We start from the raw sequence: 12,124 nt of genomic DNA on the forward strand, positions 1-12,124 counted from the left end.
CACATAATATGTGTCCAAGTGTCAGAGCACCCCCATAAACAGTCAGGGAGTACACATAATATCATAGCGCCCCCATAAACAGTCAAGGAGTACATATAACGATGCCAGAGCGCCCCCATAAGCAGTCAGGGAGTACACATATCATAGCGCCCCCATAAACAGTCAAGGGGTACATATAACGATGCCAAAGTGCCCCTTAAGAAGTCAGGGAGTACACGCAAACCATGCCAAAGAGTACATAGCAGTACCAGAGTGCCCCCATACACAGTGTCACATTGTCCCCAGTGTCATATTGTCCCCATAGACAGTGTCAGACAGTACACAAACTGTACCAGAATGCACCATAAGCAGAGGCAGAACTCCCCCATAAACAATGCCAGAGAGCACACAAACAGTGCCAGAATGCCCCTTAAGCAGTGCCAAACAGTACACACAACCCCCTCCCCTCCTACTCACCCTCCTGGCTTCCCTGGATCTCCATCTTCCCTGCATCTGTCTGTTATCCTGGGGCAACTCTTCCTGTTCCTTTGCAGAGCAGTCATGTGACCCGGCTCATTAAGGTAATGTATGGGAGTGGATATGCGTCCATACTCATGACCTTAATGAACGGGGTCACATGACCGCTCTGCAAAGGAACAGGAAGAGCTGCCGGCCCCAGGATAACAGAGATGCAGGGAAGATGGAGATCCAGCGACGGAGGGTGAGTATTGATGTATGACTCGTGTATAAGCCGAGAGGGGCGTTTTCAGCACAAAAAATTGTGCTGAAAATCTCTGCTTATACATGAGTATATACGGTAGATTAAAATGATCCTAATGCCTCAGCTACTCTGCATATCACATAATTCTCCCATAAGACTCCCACTAAGATCGTTTCATAAAATCCAGAGCATTTTTAGGACATTTGTGTGGAAGAAAAAGGGGGCAAGAGTCAAATTAGAAACATTGCAAGGGAGTATGGATTCAGGGGATTTGGCTTTTACGTAACCCTTAGATCTGTAGTTTGGCTACCCAGTTGCAGCAGTTGAGGTGGGTGGGACAACCGAAGACATTGGCTCCATATGTAGCGAGGCATTTCCCTCCTTTGGCAACCTTGGAGATGGGTCGACCTATCCCGACTTTGGCTATGATGTCAAAAGCTTGGGACAAAGTTAAAGGGGTTTTCCCAAAAACAAAAGTTAATTTTATTCACTAGTTCTTGGAATAATAAGTAAAGATGGGCGAACCCAAACAGTAAAATTTGGCGTCAGTACCGAACACCTACTGTTCAGGCATTGAGCCTGAATACAGACTTCACCTGGAAGTCTGTGTTACTGCTCAGGTACGGCACCCCGAACACCAGGTGTTTCTCGCACTGTCATGTGCATGACAGAGCAGCAAACGCTTCCTCTGATCGGCAGTAAAATCAGAATTTTTGATAGCTAGGCAAAACTGACAGCTGCAGGCTGCAACTATCATCGTTAGCAAGGCTGGTTATCAAGAATAGAGGGGTCCCCATGCCGTAGTTTTTGATTATTTAAACAAATAATTTTTTTAAAAAAACAGCGTGGGGTCACCCCAGTTTTGACAACCAGCCAAGCTAAAGCAGACAGCTGGGGGGGTTGGTATTCTCAGGCTGATAAGAGGCCATGGATATTGGACCCCCCCCAGCCTAAAAATAGCTGCCCGCAGCCACTCAGAAAAGGCGCATCTGTTAGATGCACCAATTCTGGAGGTTTGCCTGGCTCTTCCCACTTGCCCTGTAGTAGTGGCAAGTGGGGATCATATTTGTGGGGTTGATGTCACTTTTGTATTGTCCGGTGAAATCAAGCCCACAGCTTAGTAATGGAGAGGTGTCTGTAAGACAGCCATCCATTACTAATCCTATAGTTATATGGTAAATAAACACACAGCCAGTATAAAGTCCTTTATTTGAAATAAAAAACACACTCTTACTTTTTTTTTTTTTTAAATAACAAATACAGCTATACTCGCCTAACGCCCATTTCATTGAAGCCCTCGTCTCCTGTAATAAAACAAAAATAAAAACAACCATATCTCACCTGTCCATCATTCTGTCCCACGCCGTAATCCATGTCTGGGGACAAACCGGTTTTGAGCTGCTGCAAGCTCCACCTCAGTGACCGGCGGTGACGTGATCCAGGTTACTGCTTGTCACTGAGGTTGCGTTCCTAGCTGAGTTCTTGAACTACGGTGACCTTGGTGAGATCACACTTCAGAGAATTCACAGACAACTGGAGAAAATTTCATGTCAATTGCACCTTTAGAAATATATTTACATAGAAAATTGTTGACGTGTTTAATACTTGTTTTACCCTCTGTACTTTTTTGGTTAGAGGTAATTGTCTAGAGTGCCCCATGGGCCTTTGTGCTTTTTGGGTGTGTGTATTCCACATGTTTTAGCTGGGTTGAGGAGACACACTTGACATCCTGTTCAAAAGGAGTTGAAAATCTATGTATCTTGTTTAATTAGTAGTCAAGCTTATCAATGGTTCTTGCTGGCTATTTATTAGATTCTCAGTGTGTCATATTTGGTGTATATGCTAATTGTGTGTAAGTTGTTGAACAGTCTGGTTTAGGAGATGAGTGGGTGGGGTTTCAGGCTTTATTTGGCTTTATAATTTTTTTTTTTTACTTCTTAATTGGTCTTCTGTTTTGAGCCTGCATGCAAAAGTAATGATTTGCCTTTGGTGTTAATGTTATTTATTGTAAATTCTCAAAATATGAGTTACAAAAAATGAATAAATAATACCTGGTGATATAGGAACAATAACTGGTAATATAGAAATATCAGGGTTAATAACTGGTCATGTAGAAATAACTTGTGATATAGAAATAATAACTGGTAATGGAAAAATGGGGTTAATAACTGGTGATCTCTGAGTAATAGCTGATAATATAGAAGCAAATAGTAAATACTGATATAGAAATAATTAGTAGTATAGGAAAAATAACTAATGATATAGAAATTATAACTGGTCATATAGGTATAATAGTTAGTAACTAGTGATATAGAAATAATAACTGGACATATAGAAATAACCATCAATGTAGGAAGAATAGCTGGTAATGTAGGAAGATTGCTGGTCATATAGAAATAACTGACTATATAGGAAGGATAGCTGGTAAAATAGGTAATTCCCCCTCTAAATTTTACAGGAAGGCCCCGGAAGAGCATCGATATGACACTGACTTATCTTGTTAGACGTTATGCCTTGTGGTTCTTTGTGACCTGAGTCTTTTTACACTCAGCCGTAGCCCCAGACTTCCGTTTAGGGTTCGCTCACATCTGCGTATAAAAAGTAGCTGAGATTCTCATCCAGAAAAGTTGGAGTGTCTGGCCATTTTTTTTTTCTCACCTAGCATCCATATAACATCAGCTTTTACAAACAGTAATTCTCTGCCATTTCAAGCTACCGTAGTTTTCGAACTAATAAAACAATCTTCTATACAGATATAGAAATATGCAATTGAGATATGTAATTGGTGCAGTTCGTAAGTAGTTTACTGTACATGTATTTAGCTAATAATTAAAGAATTAAAATAAATGGTGTGGGGTCCCCCATATGATTCTTAATCAGCTAAGGGAAAGCAGACAGTTGGCGGCTGATGCTTATTGCCTGGGAAGGAGAAAATAAACATGGAGCTTCCCAGGCTATTAATATCAACTCACAGCTGTCTACTTGGCCTTTACTGGTTATTATCAAGGGTGACCCCCTCCCCCCCCCCCTCAAAAAAAAAAAAAATTACGTGGAGTCCTTCTATCTTTACTAACCAGCAAAGGCTAGGCAGACAGCTGCAGGCTGATATTAATAACCTAGAGAGTGGCCATGGATATTGTGCCCCCTTACAGACTAAGAACATCAGCACTCAAAGACCCCAGAAATGGCACTTCCATTAGATGTGTCAATTCTGGTGCTTGGTCTCGGCTCTTCCTCTTCCCACTTGCCCTGGTGTGTTGGCAAGTGGACTAGTAGTATTGGGATTGATTTTAGCATTGTAATGTTAGCTGACATCAAGCCCAGGGGTTAGTAATGGAGCGGCATCTGTAAAACACCCCCATTACTAACCTCATAGTCAAATGTAATAAACACAGAGTAAAGTACTTTATTTGACATAAAAACTCCCCGACCCTCTTTTATCCATTTATTAATATACAAAGAAAAATAAAAAAAAAACACAAATCCTCACCTGTCCGCCGATGTTCCACTTTCCCCGTGACGAGCCCTACTCAGCTACATGTGGATGCTTTGCAACCTCTCTGCCCGGCATCCAGGAGGCGCTGAGCGTGAATATTGTAGCTTTAGACTAAGTTCACACGTAGCGGAACTCTCGTGGAAATTACCGCGAGAGTTCCGGAATTCCATTCCGCGGGAAAATCTCATTTTAAATTCCCGCCATTTTCCCGCGGAAAAACTAGCATTTTGCAAGCGATCTGTAGCATCGCTTGGAGAACTGATTGACATGTTGGTCACACTCGTCAAACATAGTGTTTGACAAGTGTGACCAACTTTTTACTACTGAGGCCGCCTATGCAGCATCAGTAGTAAAAGATAAAATGTAAAAAATAACAAAAAAAAATTAAAAATGGTGTTATTCTTACCTTCCGACGTCCCGCGCAGCCTTCCCGCCTCTCTCCACGCTCTCGTTCCCAGTAATCCTTTGCGAAAATGCCCGCGATGACGTACGTTCTCGCGGGATCGCGACGTCTCGCGGTAATTCGCGATGACAGCGAGACTTCGCGATCCCGCGAGAACGGATGTCATCGCGGGCATTTTCACAAAGGATTACTGGGAACAAGAGCGTGGAGAGGCGTGAAGGCTGCACGGGACGTCGGAAGGTAAGAATAACAATATTTTTTATTTTAAATTCTAATTTTTACAGGGATATGGTACCCACAGCCCGGAGGACAGTCTCCTCTCCTCCGGACCGTGGGTACCATCAGCAATTGTTCTGCTTACTTTTCGCATGGTGTGCACAGCCACAAGCGGAAAGTAAGCAGAACAATACATTCCTATGGGTGCGGGATCGCCGCGATTCTGCAAAATTAATGAGCATGCTGCGTTTTTTTACCGCAAAGCGATTCCGCAGCAGTAAAAACAGCAGCATTAGCACAGCATTGCGGAATCCCATAGGAATGCATGGGATGCTTATTTTTCGCGGAAAGACCGCCGCAGAAACGTGAAAAAAACGCCACGTGTGAACTTAGAGCAGAGTGCTGACATCAGTAAGGTGACTGGAGTTCATAGCTGGTTCACGCTGTGAATTTACTGTACTTGACTGATGTAATCTCAGGTTTCCTATGAGATGGGTGCTTAAAAATCGCATGGTCTGTGTATGTTTCCCCCCCCCCCCCCCCTTCCTCTCCTCGCACCCATTGACTTTCGTTGCTGACTTTCAGCCATTTTACATGGCCATACGCAGCATGCTGCAAATATTTCCTCACCTCAGTTCTAGGAGAGACAAACCTCGCAGATGAGTAATGCCTAATTAACTAACATTGGTTTTCTCACATTACACTCGCTGACTTTTAACGCTGAGGTGAGCCAACCCTTACTGAAAATATATTTTTTTTCTCTTGTCTTTAAGTAAAAGAGACAAGAAAACGGAGCAGATCTCAAGGTGAAGTTTCCAGGAACTGAGCAGGAGAAGTGAAAGAACGTCATTATGTTGTGTGTAAGCGGAAGAGCTGAGGGTTCCCTATCCTGCCAGCTGAGGCGGTTCCATTGATGCATTCCCAGCGCTGGTTAAAAACAAATTGACCTTTTTCACTTTTTGCATCGTTGATACTTGGAGAAGACATTACTGAACCACTGTGATGGTGCAATGAAATGAGGCTCCGAAATGGAACTGTTGCCACCGCGTTAGTGTTCATCACTTCTTTCCTTAGCCTGTCTTGGTACACTGCCTGGCAAAATGGGAAAGGTAGGTAATTAGCTACTGTAATAATATTCTACCATACTGAAATGTGGCCATATAGGGTAATCCTCTCATGTCATATCAATGGGCATACTATGACTGATCTCTGCTGCTAATCCTTCACACAGTGATCACAATTCCTTGTGGTGTACGTGGGCATGAAACGTTTCCTTGTTCTATAGGTAGCTTGCGGCAAACAGTCCGAGTTCTATTCCCACGTCCCAGGTCTGCCTGCTTATGTAGCAACCATATTCTAACAAATAACTTTACTTGTACACAGACTAATGTTCTCCCATATACCACCTATTTGAGTGCATTATAGAAAAAAATATGGCTGAGGAACCCAAACTTTGTTTTTATAGCATGTATAAATAAAATATATGGTATAACAAATTTCACATTATTATTTATATTATTTCACTTTTATAGTAAGTTTGATAATATAAAAAAAATCAAATATAGGTAAAGGGAATGTATCACTCATAATTATATTTTTTTATTAATTGAAACCAGATCTTGATAAATATTTTTTTTTGTAATCTGTTATCTGATGTACACTTAAATTGTGTGGTTTTGGGCTGTGGAGTCGGTAAGCCAAACCTGCGACTCCGACTCCTCAATTTCCCTTACACCGACTCCGACTCCACGACTCCGACTCCGACTCCCACACATATTGCTTATATTTAAGTGAAAAATTTATTGTAGTACAATGTGAACCTCAGACATTTAATCATTTTTATGATCCAATAATCAAGATATTTAGATAGAACAGAATATATATTGGTGTACTACCCGGTTTTCATTCTTTTTGGTACAGATACGATATGGATAGACAGATATGGATAAATGGATAGAGCAGATTTCTAATCTGCTTTTGCTATTGAAAACATTATCTATGAGCTCAAAAACCTTTCAGGTGATGCAGTTTTTTAAAAAGATGATCAGCTTTTGCAGCTGAAAAACGTATCCTCAAAAAACACAGGAGAAACGCTGTGTTAATGTAGCCTTAGATCAGGAATATAACAGCCATTTATAGGACATTTCATAACTTTCCCAAACTCCTATGAAAAAATATTCAGCACATCCTGCATTGAATTACTGTACCCAATTTATTATATATTTTAGGAGTCGGAGTCGGTCCATTTTATACCGACTCCGACTCCCCGACTCCGACTCCACAGCCCTGGTTTTTGTACATCTACATTATTAAACACCAAGTAAAATTGACATATTTAAGAGGAATAAATCACGTGTATGTGTGTGTAAAATATATATATATATATATATATATATATATATACACACTTTAGTGTATATATCATATACACTGCTCAAAAAAATAAAGGGAACACTTAAACAACAGAATATAAGTCCAAGTAAATCAAACTTCTGTGAAATCAAACTGTCCACATAGGAAGCAACAATGATTGACAATCAATTTCACATGCTGTTGTGCAAATGGAATGGACAACAGATGGAAATTATTGGCAGTTATCAAGACACACTCAATAAAGGAGTGGTTCTGCATGTGGGGACCACAGACCACATCTCAGTACCAATGCTTTCTGGCTGATGTTTTGGTCACTTTTGAATGTTGGTTGTGTTGAGGGAGTTATTGAGGGAGGATCAAGTGACCCTTCACGATTGACCAAGTGATTTCCAAATTAATCCACAGGGCATTGCTAGCAACTGAGAATGACCAGACGGAGACGTGTGTCTATGTATAGGAGGATCAAGGCAGATCGCTAACCCCGTTTATGATGTCACCTCTTTTATAGTAGTACACAACTACCAATAGCATCGTCGTAACACATTTACTTTACAAGCCAATAGTATTGCAAGAAAACCGGAAACTACATTCATGTCCCTAGCTACGTGACATAGAGAATAGAACAATAGCACATTCATCAGGGTCTCATATCATATCTTGTTCGGACTGGGACAGTCTGGTTTCATTACAGCTGTGAACTTCCCCTAGTTACAAAATTTATCTGGTAAACAAGAAAATGGCGTCGCAAGCACAAAAATGGAGTCTTTGAGAACAAGATGTCCCGTACATCTAAATAATGTACTTCACAGTTGTGCTTTCACACTCATGGTAGCATGAGATGGACTCTACAACCCACAGAAGTAGCTCAGGTAGTGCAGCTCATCCAGGATGGCACATCAATGCAAGCTGTGGCAAGAAGGTTTGCTGTGTCTGTCAACGTAATGTCCAGAGGCTGGAGGCGCTACCAGGAGACGTGGAGGGGGCTGTAGGAGGGCAACAACCCAGCAGCAGGACTGCTACCTCAGCCTTTGTGCAAGGAGGAACAGGAGTAGCACTGCCAGAGCCCTGTAAAATAACCTCCAGCAGGCCGCAAATGTGCATGTGTCTGCACAAACGGTTAGAAACCAACTCCTTGAGGATGGGCTCGACGTCCACAGATGGGGGTTGTGCTCACAGCCCAACACCATGCAGTACGCTTGGCATTTGCCACAGAACACCAGGATTGTCAAATTCGCCACTGGGCGCCATGTGCTCTTCTCAGATGAAAGCAGGTTCACACTGAGCACATGTGACAGATATGACAGAGTGTGGAGACGCCGTGGTGAGCGATCTGCTGCCTGCAACATCCTTCAACATGACCGGTTTGGCAGTGGGTCAGTAATGGTGTGAGGTGGCATTTCTTTGGAGGGTCGCACAGCCCACCATGTGCTCGCCAGAGGTAGCCTGCCTGCCAATAGGTACCGAGATGAGATCCTCAGACCCCTTGTGAGACCATATGCTGGTGCGGTTGGCCCTGGATTTTTCCTAATGCAGGACAATGCCAGACCTCATGTGGCTGGAGTGTCAGCAGTTCCTGCAAGATGAAGGCATTGAAGCTATGGACTGGCCCGCCCGTTCCCCAGACCTGAATCCGATTGAGCACATCTGGGACATCATATCATGTTGCACCGCAGACTGTCCAGGAGTTGGTGGATGCTTTAGTCCAGGTCTGGGAGGAGATCCCTCAGGAGACCATCTGCCGCCTCATCAGGAGTATGCCCAGGCGTTTTACAGTAGAAAAGCACGTGGAGGCCACACACAATACTGAGCATCATTTTGACTTGTTTTAAGGACATTACATTCCACTTTAATTTTGCGTGTGACTCCAAATCCAGGCCTCCATTGGTTAATAAATTTGATTTCAATTGATGATTTTTGTGTGATTTTGTTGTCGGCACATTCAACTTTGTACAGAACAAAATATTCAATGAGAACGTTTCTTTCAATCATATCTAGGATGTGTTATTTGAGTGTTCCCTTTAATTTTTGAGGTGTTTGTTTATATATATTTTTCTTTTTTTTTCTAATTTGATTGTAATTTCTAATGGCAGACTTTAAATTCAATTTCATGCCCATGACTATATTATATAAGTAGTGACATGAAAAAATATGTTCAAAGGGGCTCTTCAAATTCAGAACATAGGGGTCTGACTCTTTTCACGCAGATGTTAGAAAGGGCCTTGTTGCTCATCAAGTGCAGTGTATTCTTCTGCTAAGTTCATCCACATGACGTCTACATAGTAATGTGCTGGGGACTGCTATGTTGTCCCGTTCACAACAGTATGACAACTCTGCAGTACTCGGCAGCTTCGCATGCACTGTAGTTTTCTGCAATATAAATGAAATAAAAATGTGTCCTATTCCACACGGTGTGTAAAAATCTCCATCTGGCCTATGAGGCTGCATCCCTGAAATCTAGGTTGCTGTGTAGTGTGTGATTAATCACACCTAAGCTGCCTCTCCTGCTGAAGAATTGGCAGCCTGATGTTTATCCTACACCAAGGTTACAGAGGAATGAATGAATGAAAACTTGTAGGCCCAGATTCATCATTTGCTTTTTCCTTTTTTGTCTTGTGGTATTGGTTGCTGTTTTGCACCAAAATCTTTAAAATAATGCATGAATTTTCTGCAAAGTCAAAATGGTTATTTTTGTTTTTAAATGGATGGTCCACTACAAGGACAACCCCTTCTCAATCAGAATGTTTGCTCCCGTTAAAATAAAAATACCTATACTCTCCTCCCGTGCCGGCAGTGTTCCAGCGGTGTCTGCACTCTCGCTCCTGGGGCTCACCTGTGGTTATAACACATGAGCCCTGCACTCAGTCTGCGCTGGCGACACGGTCTCTGCCTTCAGCCATCTGCATCTCTCACTACTTTATAATTTTTTTGTATTTATTGAAGATTAGTAGGTGACGAACGTTTACCTATAAGCTGTCCTTTTAGTCTGTGGCAACAATGGCTTTTTTGCATTACAGGTGAGTGGGGTCATATTGTGACCCACCAGTTTCTGTGAGCAAGCAAGTATCAAAAATCCAACTGGTTTTGCAATTTTGTGACGGATGACCCCTGTGCAATACCTTGTGGGCCACATGCAATTTCATTCATCTGTGCTGGCTGTGATGATCAGTGACATAGAGCAATCTCTGGCCGTGTTACCTGTGTTTCAGCCAAAGTCATTGTGTAAGGGTTTAATGTGTCTTAGACGTATGTATGGAAGTAATATGTAGGGGGTCTGCTTTAGCTGTCCCACTATTAGCTAGAGCAGCAAGCTTGTACATAGAACGACTCGCGCTCTGGAGTTTTTCCCTTCTCCCATGACTGCACCACCTGAGAGAGGGTATCCGCCCATCAAGGACAGGAAACCTACTGAATAAAAAGACAGTACCTCTCCTCTGCATCAGTTTGGTTTCCTGTCCTTGTGGGAACCTGAAAGAAAGCGGTACTTGACTTGCCCAGGAGGATATTTTCCAGAGGGTGAGGTAACACCGGCCAGGAGGTCGGTGCGACGCCGTGCAGGCAGAGACCTCTTGGGGCAAAAATCTCTGGCTGACATGAAGTCCCGGGACTGCATGCGCTGGAGTTTCGGGAGCGCCCCGGTGAGGTGCGCTGGGACACGCTTCCGGGTCTGTGCACGTACGTGGTGGCTGGTATGATGCCCGCGTGCCCAGGTGACGAGTGCGTTGGAAAGCGAGTTTTCTGTATTGTCAGTTAGCCTAGTATAATTTTTTTTCTCCGCTTTGGTGCTTGATCCTGGAGATTTTGAAGTCTTTTTTAGTTAGTGCATTAAAAACTGTTGTTCCCTTTAAATTTATTACAGATTAAGAATTATCCCATAATATACACAAATAGATATTCAGGAGATGATATTTAGCTTGACAGCAGCGTTGGCAGTCATGGAAGATTTTCCTTGGCACATCCTTAGAACTTCTGTTGAATAAGTACGTCCATGGTAAACTTAATCCATAGTTTTCTATATTAGAAGCCACAAATATCTTATTTCTGTATATAATTATTTTACTGTCCTATTTCTGAGTGCGTGATAAGATGAAATAGGCACGAAAATCCCAGAGTATTTTCATTCTTTATATTGCATGATGACATTTCTTTAGCCTTTGAGAAGCAGTTGCTACAATAAAGAAACATTTGCCTTTTTCCAGGTTCCTCTATTATTGCACACACAGTAAATTCCAAAAAATAACCTCAAGAAGACCACCTCCATGTCCAGACCAGGTTTCATGTTACCGGATCATTTTGAGAAGTCGACCCAGTAGGGGTCCACTTTCCAATGCAATTTTCTGTAGTTGTCGCAATGAGGTTTCCTCGTATGTCATACTTAATGTTTGATCTTGAATCAATTAAACAAAGGCTGTAGACTTTCTTGCAGCACTGTATGGGCTTGTGCAAACAGATTATCTCTTTAATCGCTGCTGTTCCCCTGCTGCGATATTAAAACCTAATTCCACAAAAAAATGAAAATTCAAGTGTAGTCACACTCTTCCTTGTATTATAACGCCATTTATTCCATGGTGCTTTACATGTGAAAAGGGGTATACTTAAGAAAAACAAGTACATTAATCTTAAACAATACCAGGGCTGTGGAGTCGGTATAAAATGGACTGACTCCGACTCCTAAAATATATAATAAATTGGGTACAGTAATTCAATGCAGAATGTGCTGAATATTTCATAGGAATTTGGGAAAGTTATGAAATGTCCTATAAATGGCTGGTCTTTTCCTGATCTAAGGCTACATTCACACACAGCGTTTTTCCTGCGTTTTTTTTTTTTTTGAGGATACGTTTTTCAGCTGCAAAAGCAGATCAGCTTTTTAAAAAACCGCATCACCTGAAAGGTTTTTGAGCTCATAGATGTTTTCAATAGCAAAAGCAGATTAGAA

General features: G+C 42.1%; 1 protein-coding gene across 4 annotated transcripts in view; it reads left to right on the forward strand.

Annotated features, from left to right (window-relative positions):
• MGAT4A (alpha-1,3-mannosyl-glycoprotein 4-beta-N-acetylglucosaminyltransferase A) overlaps window positions 1-12,124 on the forward strand; it is a 115,204-nt gene that overhangs the window by 5,917 nt on the left and 97,163 nt on the right. For all 4 annotated transcript variants that reach the window (XM_073590552.1, XM_073590554.1, XM_073590551.1 and 1 more), the window contains exon 2: window positions 5,589-5,924. In XM_073590552.1, coding sequence (XP_073446653.1) covers window positions 5,831-5,924 — 94 coding nt within the window. In that variant the 5' untranslated portion in view covers window positions 5,589-5,830. The remainder of the gene's footprint in view (window positions 1-5,588; window positions 5,925-12,124) is intronic.

Source organism: Dendrobates tinctorius, unplaced genomic scaffold, assembly GCF_039654945.1.
Source record: "Dendrobates tinctorius isolate UK_male_01 unplaced genomic scaffold, ASM3965494v1 ptg000117l, whole genome shotgun sequence".
Taxonomy (NCBI): Eukaryota; Metazoa; Chordata; class Amphibia; order Anura; family Dendrobatidae; genus Dendrobates; species Dendrobates tinctorius.